The sequence below is a fragment of the Nelumbo nucifera genome, chromosome 1, assembly GCF_055504915.1.
Source record: "Nelumbo nucifera cultivar China Antique chromosome 1, China Antique-T2T, whole genome shotgun sequence".
In the NCBI taxonomy this organism is placed as follows: Eukaryota; Viridiplantae; Streptophyta; class Magnoliopsida; order Proteales; family Nelumbonaceae; genus Nelumbo; species Nelumbo nucifera.
In genome coordinates, this window is record NC_142649.1 from 198,080,742 (window position 1) to 198,096,259 (window position 15,518).

The following is a 15,518-nucleotide window of genomic DNA, read 5'->3' on the forward strand; positions in this document are numbered from 1 at the left end:
GTGAATAACCCTTGGCAACTAACCGAGCTTTCAACTATTCAACACTCCCATCAGGTAAGTATTTAACCGTGTACACCCACTTACAACCGACAACATGCTTACCAGGCGGAAGAGTGGTGAGGTCCCACGTATGAGTACGAGTCAGGGCCGAGAGTTCTTCCATTGCTTGGTGCCACCTTGGAGAAGTGAGGGCTTCCTGGACATCCTTGGGAACAGAGACAAAGGATAACATAGAAACAAATTGTCGATGTGAAGCCGAGAGGTGAGATACAGAAACATAAATGGAAATGGGGTGGAGAGTGCAACAACGTTTATCTTTCCACAAAGCAATAGGAAGATCTAGGTCAGAACTTGGGGTTGGGGCTGGGGTGGGAACAACTGCCGGATCTATTGACGGTGATGAAGCTGGGGGAGGAGCCATTGCCTGACAATGTGTATACACTTGCTAGATAGGTGGTCCTCTCTCAGGTAGCTGCACTTGAGGCAAAGACTGGGTCACAACTGGAACAAGAGGAACGGGATCTCAATAGGAACTGGAAGAGGGGGTGATGGCAACGGAGAATTATCTGACTCGGAGAAGAAAGGAACATACTAAAAAAATGTAGCATCAGAACACACAAAAGAACGTCGAGAACGAGGATTATAACACTTATACCCTTTTTGAGTCCTGGAATAGACAAGAAAGACACACCTAGTGGATCTAGCATCTAACTTGTCCATTCTAGGCCCAAGAATATGAATGAAACACACGCATCCAAAAACTCTAGGAGTAAGGGGAAAAGGAGACAACGTGGGAAACAAAATAGAGAAAGGGGATTGACCTTCAAGGATAAACATGGGCTTGCGGTTAATAAGAAAGCATGATGTAAGTACAACATCACTCCAAAAGGGTTTGGGGACATTCATCTGACGTAAGAGGGACTGAGTAGTTTCCAAAAAGTGACGGTTCTTTCTTTCAGCCACCCCATTTTGTTGAAGGGTGTAGGTACATGAGGTTTGATGGATAATGCCATGTTGTTCCAAATATTCTTGAAAGGGTGTGGAAAAATACTCGCGGCCATTATCAGAACGAATAATTTTAATATGTACACCAAATTGATTGCGAATTTCAACATAAAATTTCAGGAAGATAGAAACCAATTCACTCTTTTCTTTCATAAGGTAAAGCCATGACATCCTTGAATAATCATCAACAAAAATTACAAAGTACTTGTAACCATTATAAGACACTACTCTGTTTGGATCCCAGATGTCCGAATGGACTAAAGAAAAAGGACTTGATGTACGACCATCAACTCTAGGACCAAAGGAGACACGATGATGTTTCCCAAACTAACACGATTCACAATTTAAATTAAAAAGACAACTCAATGACGGAACAAGCAACTGAAGAGCTCTAAGAGACGGATGACCAAGTCTGTAGTGCCACTGATGAGGGGAGAGAGATGACTGGAGAGCTGTTGCCGAACCACCTCCATCAAGATAATACAGTCCTCCAGCTTCATGCCCTCCACCAAATCTTCATCCCCGTCTTGAGATCCTGAAACACACAAGAGGAAGGGTAAAAAGTTATTGAGCAATTAAGAGACTTAGTCAATTTACTAACAGACATCAGGTTAAAGGGAAACTTGGGAACATATAAAACTGAGGAGAGGGATAATGAGTTTGTGTCAACATTACCAACACCACGTATGGCTGATGTAGAGCCATTGGAAAGAGTAACAAATTGGGAAGTGGAGGATGGAGAAATGGATGAAAACACACTTGGAGTTCTAGTCATATGATTAGAAGCTCCAGAATCTATAATCCAACGGGAAGGTGTGGATGCCGTACAAGCCATACCTGTGTGTGCAAGGGTAGCCGTGTTCTGTTGAGATGTACCCTGAATGAACCACTCATACTCATCCCGTGAAACACTGACCATCTCCTTTTTGGAAGCATCTGTAGCTGTAGTGGGGATCTGATTAGTAACTTGAGAGTCTTGTCTTGAGCTACCACCATTTACAGCTGCATGATTTGCCCAGGTTGAAGGTGGGCCATGTAGATCATAGCAAAAGTTGATAGTATGTCCCTCCATACCACAATGAGTACACCTTCTCTGAGTATTACCACGTCCCCTACCACGAACTCCCCTTGAGTCTCGTCCTCCAACACGACGACCACCACGATTATACATGCCACCACCACTACCACGACCATGTTGACCTCCTCTACCACCACGACCTCGCCCTCTCGTAACTGCAAATGCAGACCTATCTGACATAGTGGAAGTCTCTGTGGGTCCAACTGAAATCCTTCGAATACGAGCAAACACTTCCTCAAGAGAGGGAAGAGTAGATCCACCTAATATTTGTGCCCTTATGGGTTCATACTCAGACTTCAGCCCTACTAAAAATCTGGTCACATCCAACTGCTCTCTCTGTTGTTGCTGAATTTTGACATTGGGTGTAAGAGGATGATAAACATTCAACTCATTTCGTAAATTTCTCATACTGGCATAATAGTCCTCAAGACTTTGATTCCCTTGTTGCAGATTGAAGTACTCTTGGTACAGTTGGTAAACCGTAGTAGTGTTATTTTGTCTAGAATATAGTTTTCTTGCGTGATCCCAGACTTCCTTGGCTGTATCTAAAAACATGAAGTTCACACTAATTTTGGACTCCATGCTGTTCCATAGCCAAGTCTTAATTTGAGAATCCTCCTACTCCCATTCATCATATCCCAGAGAATCAATTGGGGGTTTATCTTCCCTCACATGTTTCACTTTCTTTTTGGCTTTCAAGAAAACTTCAACAGACTTAGCCCAAGGGACATAATTCTCACCATTCAGTTTTATAGAGGTCATCTGCACATTCAGATAATCAGAAGGCACCATCACAGTTGATTTGTATTCACTGTTGTCTCCCATGACTGCACAAGAAAACAATGGGAAGCTGTACCACTAAATTGTTACTCTACTGCCCTAATGAATCACCACACTCCACACAAACGACTGAACACCACTAGGGTTCCTAGTACCAGGTTTCAGCAACAACACTCACAACTATTCACCACTGTTTCAACAACAATATTCACAACTGTTCACCACTCTTAGCAACAGCACTACTGTTGCCGTCTACTGTCAGTACTAGAAACCCTCACAACACACCTCACGAATAGGATATTCAGTTCTGCAACATATAAAAAAAACTTGCTACATACCACAACTTAGTTCGAAGATCATGTACCTGTCGAGTAGAGGGTACCAAGTCTGCACTATCACCATCACAAAACCAGCCCTCTTCGAATTTCCGAGTAGAGGGTTTTCTACCAACCACACAAAACCACAACGATTGCACTCACTGGAGGCATGGAAACCCCCGAAGGAGAAAACGACCAGTCCTTTTCTTTCTTTCTGGAAAACTCTCTAAGTATCAATGATAATTCTGCAAAACCCTAGAAAGGAATGCACAGAACAGAGAGAAAAGGAGATGACTGATCTGAACTGATTATCGTGGCTCTGATACCATGATAAAACTCAGACTAGATGTTGTATAAGTTCAGATCAGAAGAAAGAGGAGAAGAAGAGAGAGAAGGAGACAAAGGAGAAGAAGAAGGAGAAAAGGTCACAGCTGAACTAGAGAGAAAAATTCAAATCCCTCTAGTCAGCCCTTCTTTTACTTATACTCTTATAAGATATACAAGAATTACCATTGTGCCCTCACTTAACTGAGAGCCACTTCAGCTGAACAATACATATATAACTAAACATAAAAGGACTATACTACCCTTGTACAGCCGGCTCTAACAAAGTGTGCCTTCCCTATGTTGCCTCCAATATGCAGCTTGCTGGCCTCTTTACCAAAGCAGTTACAAAAAACAAGTTAGAGACAGACTTATGCAAGTTGGGAATGACCAATATCTATTCCTAACTTGAGGAGGGGGAGTGTGGAGAAATGGTGCAGTAAATTAATTACTATAGTTGCTGTTAGCTTTTTATTATGTTTTTAGTGGCTGTTATATTGCTGTTAGAGTTACTTGGGCGGCAGTGGTATTTATGTTTCTGTACTGTTTTTTTTTTGTTTTATTTTAGAAACATATAAATACTAATTGAGAGAGTGGATGGCAGACACAGCAGACTTATTAGCTGCACCTTCTTCTATTCTTCTTCTCTTCTCCCCTGCTTTCTTCTATTCTTTTTCCCTTTTCTTTCTTTTGTTTCTTGCTGAAACTACATCAGAACACAGGCCGACTATGAACAGATCACCCAACTTGTTCTTTGTGGTTCATTGCGTCTATATCTGAATTATGATTATATTCTGTTAGAGTAACAAGAAAAGCATGGAGCAAGAAAGGGCTTGATCAATTTTCTTTAAGTTGTTTCTTTTTCAGACTGGCAATCATATTAGTAGATCAAGAACTACATATCCATTTCTAAATTATTAACTTTTGGTATCAACTCTCACGGGCTTCACCAATCTTGTTGTCTATAAAAAAGAGAGCAAGTTGACATCTACAATTGTCTCTTTGCTTCTCTCCAGCACTTTAAAGATTCTTGCATTCCATTCTTCTCATATTGTCCAAATGAGTGCTATTTGGGTTCCTATTAATGAATTTGACAAGCTCACACCTGCACAAGGGTGAAAATAGCAAGGGATATCAATAAAGTGTTATAACTAAGAAATTATTTGGAACATCAATAGTGGGTTTAAAGAAAATATGGGGAAAGGGTTTCTATAGGGAGCAGCTTACTCAATGTTAAATTCTCATGAGTTTTCCATGGTTGCAAGAACGTCTACAAGGTGGTTCTTATATCACCAAGTGTGTTCAGAGGATATTGTACCAAACCATTGGCATAACTTGTCTTGAAGCTTATGATACAATGCCATCCTTGGTCTTCCAACCGCCTATCTGGTTTAATGGCATGGAGGTCAAATTGTTTCTTCACACCTTTATTACTAATAAGAAAAAGAAGGTATAGTTAAAAGTATACCCTCACTTAAGATAAGTAAGATTTTACATAACAACACTTTGACAGAACTCCCTTTCAAGATGAAGCATAAATGTCTTGCATGTCCAGCTTGTCATGTGCTTCAAATAACTAAGATTTGCCAATAGATTTTGTCAACACATCAACTAATTAATCATCAATCTTTACAAATAGCAAATGGATCTCTTAAACGTGAAGCTGCCTTCTCAGTTCTCACAAACAATATGTTGATCAATTTCAATGTGTTTGGTTTAATCATGCTATTACGAGATCATGCGTAGTGCTAATGGTGGCCTTGTTATCATATACAAGCTCATTGGTCCTTCTACAGGACATCCAAATTGTTTGATAAACATCAACTTGAAGCAACTTACAAGCTCCAAGTGCCAAGGCTCTGTATTTTGCTTTATACAAGTGTCAACTTTTTTTTTTGGCTTTGCCATGCAACAAGATATCCTTCAACAAATGTATGAAACCCATCTTCTATTTGTCATTGATCCAAGTCCAGTGTGCATTGGTTTAAGCCTCAACTCACATATAACTGTTTTTGAAGAATAGGACTCACACAACTGTTCTGTGGTCAACCATATATTATTTACTCACCAAAAAGAAACATTTATTATTTGATTTGATTAACTAAATTATTTTCATCTTCCTCTATAGGTTGACCTGTTAATTGGAGAGCCATTTTATTATGGAAATGAAGGGAAGCTTCCATGGGAAAATTTACGCTTTTGGTAAATAATATACACTTAAATGATTTTTGCATGGTTCCCATTATCTTTGTGCAAACCAGCTGAACTTCATTTTAGTAGGGATGTGCTAATCTTATTGATAGTGACTTATCCCAAGTTATTTGCCTTACTAACCACCTCAATATATCTTTTAAACATATTTGAACTGAAACAAGCACCATAGGAATCTTAATCCATGTTATGTTTATTGTTTACTAAATGTGTATAAAGTTATTTATGAATTGAGAAAGAAAAAACAGGATAATTGCAACCAAAAGTTCTTATTCTTTTTCTTTCCAGTGACAATAAAACAATTGCATCAATGAAGAAAAGGGAGTAGATACAATCCCTTTAGGAATATCAGAAAGAAGCTAGGGTAAGCTCAAGCCCTTGAAAATGGGCTTAGAAGTACAGCTTTCCTTGCAAGGTGGGCCTGAAAACAACTCCACACCACTCACCTTTTGGAAAGTTTAATGGCACTAAATTGGTGGTTTAATTCATCTTAATGAGGTTCAATATAGGATAACAACCATAGATGATGCTTCTTTGATCTAGTACTAGAGTGTTTGTTGACCTTTAGGCATTTGTATTTGCTCATGTAGTCTAATTTATCTCATTTTGAGAGTCACCCTGAATGATAAGTCTCTCAAAACACACGGAGAAGGATAAATGGAGCCCTAGATTTTGGGATACAATTGTTTGGCCATGCAGTTTTGAAGTTTAAGAACAAGAGGACTCCTCCAATGGAGAAAGCACGAGAAAGAACTTTTGAGCAGGCTAGGTGATGGAGAAAGCAAGTGATGATAGAAGTGAAGGACTTCATCACTGAAGAAACAAGAACAAAGAAGTTAGAGGCATTGAAGTTGTGAGAAGGGGAGAAGCTACATTTTTTTTTGGCGGAAGGAGACCTATAATGGTTCAAGTGTTTCGTAGTAGGGGCTTGCAAGTTGTTTAGAGTACAAGAGTGGAGGAGTCTAAAGAGTTATGGAAAGTATTTTGAAGTGGAAACAAGAAACAAAAGGATGGTTTATTACTTTGGCCGTGTCCTTGCAAAACCACAAGGCATTCTTGGAGCTCCCGCTCCCTTTGAATGACTTCCATTTGTAGATTCAAATGAAAGAAGGTTGTATCAATGTCTAGCGTTGGAGCCCTAGCTTGAACTCAATTGCTCTGGGGGAGAATCCTTGGGTGAAATCGTGGGACTTCTTTTCCATCTCTAGGCGAACTCGACATTCCAAAAAAATCACACAATTATGTGGTGGGGAGCTTGAATATCTTAATTAGGCCTTTAAACGGGTTGAATTTGAATCGAGCTAGATTTGAATTTGAAACCAATTACGAATCGTGATATTTGAATTCGATTCGATATTCGACAGATATCTAAAACTCAAGTTCGAATTCGAATTCGAGTACAAGTTGAATATTCGATTCGATTCGATTCGATTCAAATTTGACCATTAATTTGCTCTGTAGCATAACCCTGACATTCTAATTCCATGATAAAATTTTCAAGCTTCGTATGAAACAAAACCTCGAAAGAGATCGTTCTAACTTGAAGAAAAAATAAGACAAACATATAAATGTTGGATTAGGTTTTCGGGTTACCTGAGAAAGGGGAAGTGGAAAGAATGAAGAATCCTATTGTTGTACCAGAGCTTTAGAATTTTTTTTTGATATCTTTTGAAGGGCTACACAATGGAGAGGGGGGGGGGTAGCCCATCCCCCAACCCATAACCCCTCCAACCCAGGTGTAGGTGGGATTCGATCGCAAGTCTCCGCTATGACTAACATGAGACTAGAGCTTCAGATTAAAACTCCAAATCTACAATCTGAAAAACGACTTGATGCTGGAATAGGTTTGCTGATGCGAGTGTGAGATGATGGTGGCCGATGATTGGTGCTAGACGCTTGGATTGCTGGAGTCATGGAGTGGTGGTTGCTTTGCTTGAGTTAGGCGGCGGTGAACTAGCGAGCTAACGAACTAGTGGACAACTGATTGAGAGAGACTGATACAACAGTGCCAGTGTGCGACAATGGTGCTGCGGTGGTTGGTGACTGGTGCTGGATGCTTTGATCACTGGCATTAGTGGTGGTGTTTGTTTGAGTTTGGCGGCAACGAAGGGTTAGGAACTTAGGGTTTTGGAAACTTCAGAGAGGAAGATGAGAGGTCTGAGAGGCTGGGTGAATCGAATAGAATGACTCAGTTGAAGGTCGAGCACCCTCTCTTAATCGATTTTACCTATATGCCCTCATTACTTAAAAATTATTGTTTATATATATTATATATATGTATATATATATACATATATATATATATATATTAATTAATTGGTAAAAAAAGTATATTCAAATTCGACTGAATACCCGATTTGATTATGCCGAATCTTGGATTCAAATTCGGATTTTCGAATACTGTTTACAAGCCTAATCTTAATACTAGCAACCCTCAAGCAGCTTCCCTCAAACTTTGGGAGTAAAACCAGAGAATGTTCCTCGAATGGTGGAAGTTCAAGTAGAAGGTGTGGCATACAAAGTCTGGATCCTTTCGACAATGGAGGCAGAACTTTGAGAGGAAGCGGAGGAAGAAGGTGATGACATGGATCTAGGAAGAACATACGGCACCTTTCTATTGGGTGGAGAAGACAAACAACCTCTTGCTAAAGAAGGCTAATAGTCACATCGAGGAGGAAGTTACCTGTAGACTATCAAATTTTCTGATCCGTTTATATTAGGAGATGAACCGAGACAGATTAACTCAATAGAACCAAGCCTTGTAAAGGCACAAAACAACATAAGAGATCATGTGCCCTACTTAAGTGCTTTAGACGATGATAATAGGGGTCTATCATTGCCCCCTTTGCTCGATGGAGAAGCCCCTACGATATTATCTCTTGAACCGGGCTTGACCTTAGGCGAAGAGAGCTTTGCCCCTTTAGAGAAATGTGAAAAATGTTCCTTAGTTTGGGGGCTGGTGCAATCGGAGAACTCTACAACCCTAGATAGGCCAAGCCCGATGTATTGTAGAAGTACTGATGAAGATGAGGAAGATGATGAGTAGGAAGATTCACAAGATTTTCACTTTGTAGAGGAAAAGGGAGTTAATGAACCCTGCAGCATAGGGAGCATTGATTCAACAAAGGCTTGTAAGAAATGGGAGGATGAGGGGGTCTGGGAACAGAATTTTTATTTGCAGAAGTTTTGACTAACAACACTATGGAGTTGAAGGGTGTTGGGGTTGAAGATCCTACCATGGAATGTGAGGTGGTGAATTCTCAATCCAAGAGGGACAAAGAGCTGCTTCTTAACCAAAGCCAAGAGTAGGTGTTATAGTAGAGGAACATAGATTTCACCACTGATCTAAGTGTGGCAGCAAAAGAGGGACAATTATAGGATGTAGTCTAGGTGCTTTCTAACCTTTTAGGCAACCAAGAAGGGCTTAATCCAAGGGAAGCTTGCGAAAGAGTGAAGCAGGGAGGATCTAACCCTTCTAACTCCCCCCCACCCCCTGTCTTTTGTTTCTCCCTTTTTTTACAGTAAATTACAGATAATACCCTGTACTTTGGGGGTAGTGACAGATAGGTACCCTAACTTTCAATTGCAACACTTGAGTACCTTGAACTCTCAAAAAGAGACACTTGGGTCTATCTGTTAGTATTCCGTCAGTTAAACATTACATAATGTCAAAAATAACCTTTTCGTGTATTTTGGAGATCATTATACGAAGTAAAATCATCACCAGAGAATGCCACCGTAAGAAAATTTGAATATGTAATTTACTGTCCATGTGAGAACATCATCATGGGGAGACGTTCGATTACCTGAGAATGATCTCAGAAATATATGAGAAGGGTATTTTTGGCATTATGTATTGTTTAACTGATGGAATAGTAACGGATGGACCTAATATCTATTTTTGAAAGTTTAGGGTACTCAAGTGTTGCAATTGAAAGTCCAAGGTACTTATCTGTAATTTACCCTTTTTTTAGTTCCTTTTTCTACTGGCACTAACCTGGAGTCCTCGGTTCCTGTTTCTCCTATGTTTATAGATCTAGCTACAGGACAACCACCCATTTTGTGAGCTTTGGGAAGATCGTGGCCGACTCACAACAAAGAGTTGCCACCCATTTAATTTAAGAGGAAATGGGTCCTCTATAAATTCTAGAAAATTGATTTTATTTTGAAAAATAGTGACTCCATTTCTCCACCTATGAGTCACTCAACCAAGAGATTCTAAATTCATTTGGATTGGGAGAGGGAAGGCGTTTAGCACCCCTTTCTCCAAGCTGTAAATGACAACCCACTATGGGAGTTGTTTATGCTTACAACTTCACAAACTTTAATTAAAAAAAAAAAGATGTAACTCTAATATCTTGTGAAAAATCCCTTTTAGCAATTCTTAATCTTGGTTTTGAGGGGATGTTACAAGGAATTAGGAACAAATTTCCCTAAAACCCTCACCTCTATCTCTGTAACCCCAAAATTGCAAGAAACTTAAAGAGAAGCTTCCACAAGCTTAGAATCTCAAATAACTCAAACTTAAACTAACGAGATATGTTATAAAAATAACCAAGTAACCAAAAATTAACTAAAAAAAGACAAACAAGACGGGTTAGGAGGCTTACCTCTTCGATTTAGCCTTGATAGAAGCTATCCTAGAGCCTGAGATTGGCGTTTTTTATGTTTTAGACCAACAAAAATTAATCTTAATGCAAAAGAATGTATACTTGAGTGGTTTTTGCTCTTCTTTAAGGTCAGAACGTGAATACACAGAGAAATGAGGCAATTTTGGTAGGTTCTAACCCTAGATTTTGAATTTTTCTCATGTTCTTGTTAGAAATGGTTGGGGATTTGAATGGGGGTTTTCTCTTTTGTTTCTTCCATCTGAAAATCGCCCCTAGAACTCGATTTTTGTCATATTTATAGAGAGGGAAGGCTAGGAAGGTTTGACGTGTGGGTTTTGGAAACCTAAACTTGCAAGAAGACTTAAAAAGCCGATCTAATTGGCTTTTTCAGAGGATCTGTGAGGGTTTAATCAATCAAACCAAGATTTCCAAGAATATTTCTAGGGTTTCTCATGCCCAATGGGGTTATTTTTTGAACTTTTATATGTTAGGTTCGAATCTGACCTCTCAGTGGCGAAAACGTAAATTGAAAATGGCCATAATGGCCCTTATGTCACTTTCTATGTTCAAGAAGGGTTACTTTGGGGTTTTTGGGTTGCTTTAGTATATTTGGCTTGTCCTAATTAGTTTAATGGGCCAGTGGCATTTAAGTGAAGGGCTGACATCAGCCCCCACTCTCTTGAGGTCTTAGGTTGGGAGTTGGGACAAATGAAGGTGGTTTAATCTAGTGCATTAAAAATCTTTTATATTTAAAGGTCAAACGTATGAATTAGGTCGTAAAAATTGACATACTGGCCTACTAGTTTTTTTTGGGTCTCTGAAGATGGTGGTGAGGTTTGATTGGTCGAATAAGGCTTGGATGATGGAGATCTACGGCTTGATATGCTCTAATCATTGAGATTTGTTGAAATGGAACATTGGCTTGATGCTGGGTTAAACGAGAGAATTTTGGGATGAAATTTGGTGGGTAGGCATTTTTTAATGTCCTGAATTTGATGCAAGAGATAGATTTTTGATCAAAGAGGTGGATTGAAAGATTTGGTTCAGACTTCAAACCAAGGTTTTAACTTATGACTCCTTAACCAATGAGAAATTTTGAATGAAATCTTGCTTGTTTTGGAAGGAAATGAAGGAATTTAAGGCTAAAATTGGATGGGTGGGTTATTTTGAGGATTTTGGACTTAATGAGAGGTGCTTGGTTGCTTGGGCTATGACTTCTTGTACACTTTAATTATAAACATCTAATTGATAACTTTGTTGATCATACGATTAAATAAAGGAATTTTAAATTAGAATTTGGCGTGTGTGCATGGATTAAGATGAGGAGTCAAGTGAAAGTTTCAGATTTGAGAAAGAATCTATTGATCTTAGTTGTCTAGTTTTATTTATCAAAGGCTGTCGAAATGGAATGTTGGCATTTTTATGGTTTATTGTTGTAGGTTTATGGAGGGATTTGGTGGTTGTTTATATCTTAGTATCCTTGAGGCAATGGGTGTGTTGGATTTGATTTAATGTAGTCAAGGTTTTGAACATTGTGCAGATTGGGACTGTTGGAGGGAAGATTGGTGTGAACGGTGTAACTAAGCTATAGTTTCCTACGTCTAGGGGTCGTGTCTGATCGGGGTACTAAAGCCTATGTAGTCTACACGCAATATGGGATTTTGGGGTTTTAACAAGTCTTAGATTGGCCTGGTTATGATTTCAAATTTTGGGGTCTCAAAAGGGGGTATAAAGAGGTGGGTGAAGGGACCAAACAAAAATTGGGTGCTGACACGTGTACTAAAAACTCAAGTGCCAATGGAATTGAGGGATCTTAGGAGAGGACAGTAAGGAAGTGGGGGATGGGAGTAAAATTCTTAATCTAGTGATGAACAATTTATCTCCCTTATTGGAAGAAGAGGTGCTATGATGGATGGCGGGTACGTGAGCCCTACATGTAGGGAAGCTCTTGTACTAGAAGAAGGAAATGAGAACCTGAAGGCAAATAGTGTCTTGGAGGCTTTGCTAAAGTAAAAGTTTACTCAAGAAAGGATAAGGAGGGGAAAGCAGAAAAAATGGAAAATGAAGAGTGAAATAGAGATTGGTGACTGAAATAACTTATGAGAAGGAGAGTTAGTAAAAGGAAAGAAAAAAAGGCCTCCACTGATTTGGCCCATGGCATATAATTTTCACTACTCAACTTGATGGAAGTCATTTGTACATTCAGAAAATCAAGGGGAATCATAACACTGGATTTTTTATCACCGTTCTCTCCTAGGGTTGCCATGGGTAAAAAGAAAACTTCACTTTACAACACTTCACAACACCACACTATACCACAACCAACCAACTACGACCAAAACATGTGCTGTATTTAATTTTCAGCACCATTCTGATATGGACGCGTTCCTCGGGAAGAAATATCATCGCCGCCGGCAACAGCAGTGATCCGATGTTCTCATCCTATCCAATTCGGCAGCAACAATATTCTTATCAGTTCGGCAGATTGGATTAGATTACCTTATCTTATCTTATCTTATTAGGTTGCCTTATCTTATCAGATTAGGATTAAGAGAGACTTATCTTATCTTATCAGTCTTATCTTATCAAGATAAAGCTGGAGGTCTCCCTATTCAGCAAGGAGTCTCCCTAAGAACAGGACTCTTTTAATCTCCTATTTAAGGAGCCACTATTAGTGAATAAAGGCATTGAATATTCAGTCAAGAAGAGAGTAAGGAGAGTTGGTGATCTCTTGAACAAATCACCAAGGCGCCAAGATGGGTACCTCAAGAAAAGGAAGGGACAAGGGAAAACAGGAGGTTTTTCCCGTGGTCCAACCTGTGATGAGATTCTATTCCCGGGCCCTTAACAACTTGGTATCAGAGCAAGGCGTCATGGGTGATCTGGAGCAGCTGCCGTCCAGGGTCCACGAACTCGAGCACCGGCTCATGGAGACTAGATCGGAAGTACGTGAAATCAAGGACGAAGTCAGGGAGCTACAGCGTCTGATGGAGTTATTCCTTTCTAGCAAGGAGAGGAACACAGAAGGGGCGACAACCACTAGCGGCTGCCGACCACATCTGCTAGTCTTCCGGCGAGCAGCAGATCGTCAACCAGGGGGCCGCGGTCATTCCCAAGTACAGCAGGTTGGAATTCCCATCGTACAACGGCAACGGAGATCCCTTGAGCTGGCTGTACCGGTGCGAGCAGTTTTTTCGGAATCAACGGACAGACGACCGAGACAAGGTAAGCCTAGCCGCCTTTCACCTAACAGGGGAAGCGCAACTCTGGTTCTATCGATTGGAATAGGAAGAACTCGGGCTCAGTTGGACCTAGTTCAAATCCTACTGTCTTATTAGGTTTGGGCTCCCACTGACAAGCAACCCCTTAGGCGAAATGATCAACCTTAAACAAACCGACACGGTGGCAGAATACCAGCGCCAGTTCCAGACCCTCCTCACCAGGTCATCTTCAGTGCGACCGGACCAGCAGGTAGACATGTTCACCTTCAGGTTAGCAGAACCCCTGAGGGTGGACGTGGAAATGCAGAATCCCCCCAACCTAGTTACAACCATGAACTTAGCCCGTGCGTTCGAGCACAAGCTGCAACTCAGCCGCAGGACCTTCAGTATGGGACGTCCATTGACTTCATGGGCACCCCCGAAATCAGTGACAACAACCCCTTCTTCTGCAACCAGCCGAGAACAGAGGTCTCACACGAACAACATCTCCAGATTGACGACAAGTGTAGGGAGCAACGTAGTGGCTCCCCCCATTAAGCGTTTGACCAGGGCCGAGATGGCAGAACGCCGAGCGAGGGGTCAATGTTTCAACTGCGACGATCTCACTCGGCGGGACTTTAGCGCCCTAGGTCCTATTTTATGGTTGATCACCCTAGGTCCTATTTTATGGGACTTTAGTGCCCTAACAATGACATTCCACTTGAATGAGAAGCAAGTCTCTTGGCAAGGTTGCAGGGTAAAGGCGAGAACGCCACAGGTTCATGCGCTTCAAACAGAAACGACGCATACGACAACCATGGAAAGACTCCTCTACGAATTTTCAAATGTGTTCTAGGAACCCAAGGGACTCTCTCCGCCCCGAGCATGCGATCATCGAGTCCCCCTGGTGGCGGGTGTAGAACCAGTCGTTGTCCGGCCTTATCGCTATTCTCATCTACAAAAGGACGAAATAGAAAAACAATGTGTTGAGATGCCGAAACAGGGGATCATACGCAATAGCCGCTCCCCCTTCTCTTCGCCGGTCCTGTTGGTAGCAAAACGGGATGGAACTTGGAGGTTCTGTGTTGACTACAGAGAGCTCAATAGCCGGACGGTCAAGGATAAGTTTCCTATTCCCATTGTGGACGAACTGTTGGACGAGTTGCATGGTGCCCAGTACTTCTCCAAGTTAGACCTTAGGTCCGGGTATTTCCAGGTCTGAATGGCTCTCGGAGACGTGGAGAAAATTGCCTTTCGAACCCACCACGGTCACTTTGAATTTTTAGTCATGCCGTTCGGTCTCACCAACGCCCCATCCACATTCCAGTCCCTGATGAACGAGGTATTTCAGTCCCATCTGCGCAAATTTGTTTTAGTATTCTTTGACGACATTCTCGTTTACAGTAAATCATGGGTAGAACATGTGCACCATCTGCGGACCGTTTTCGAGCTCTTGTGCCAACACAAACTCTTCCTTAAACGGTCCAAGTGCTCCTTCGAGGAACAACTGGTTCTTTATTTAGGTCACGTCATCCACGGGCAAGGTGTGATGGTCGACAGTTCCAAAATTCAAGCTATCAAGGAATGACCCAAGCCTCAATCCGCCAAGGCCCTACGCAGGTTCCTAGGTTTAACAGGTTACTACCGCAAATTTGTGCAGAATTATGGTCTGTTGGCTGCCCCGTTAACCAACCTACTAAAGAAAAATTCCTTCTAGTGGGACGACGCAGCCGATACAGCTTTTGCGACATTAAGAGATGCCCTGTCCTCCACCCCAGTTCTGCAACTACCGAATTTCGCTCTCGAGTTTACAATCGAGTGCGATGCATCCGGAATGGGTATCGGGGCCGTATTACAGCAGCAAGGGCACCCGATTGCCTTCTTCAGCCGCAAGCTGGCCGACCGACATTTAAAACTTCTAGCCTATGAGCGCGAACTAATCGGGCTAGCTAGAGCCGTCTAGCACTAGAGACCGTACTTGTGGGGGTGGTCA

General features: G+C 41.2%; 1 protein-coding gene across 3 annotated transcripts in view; it reads left to right on the forward strand.

Annotated features, from left to right (window-relative positions):
- The window catches only part of PRMT7 (protein arginine methyltransferase 7), a 69,272-nt gene that overhangs the window by 39,527 nt on the left and 14,227 nt on the right, over nucleotides 1-15,518 (forward strand). For all 3 annotated transcript variants that reach the window (XM_010265983.3, XM_010265982.3, XM_010265981.3), the window contains one exon: nucleotides 5,633-5,706. In XM_010265983.3, coding sequence (XP_010264285.1) covers nucleotides 5,633-5,706 — 74 coding nt within the window. The remainder of the gene's footprint in view (nucleotides 1-5,632; nucleotides 5,707-15,518) is intronic.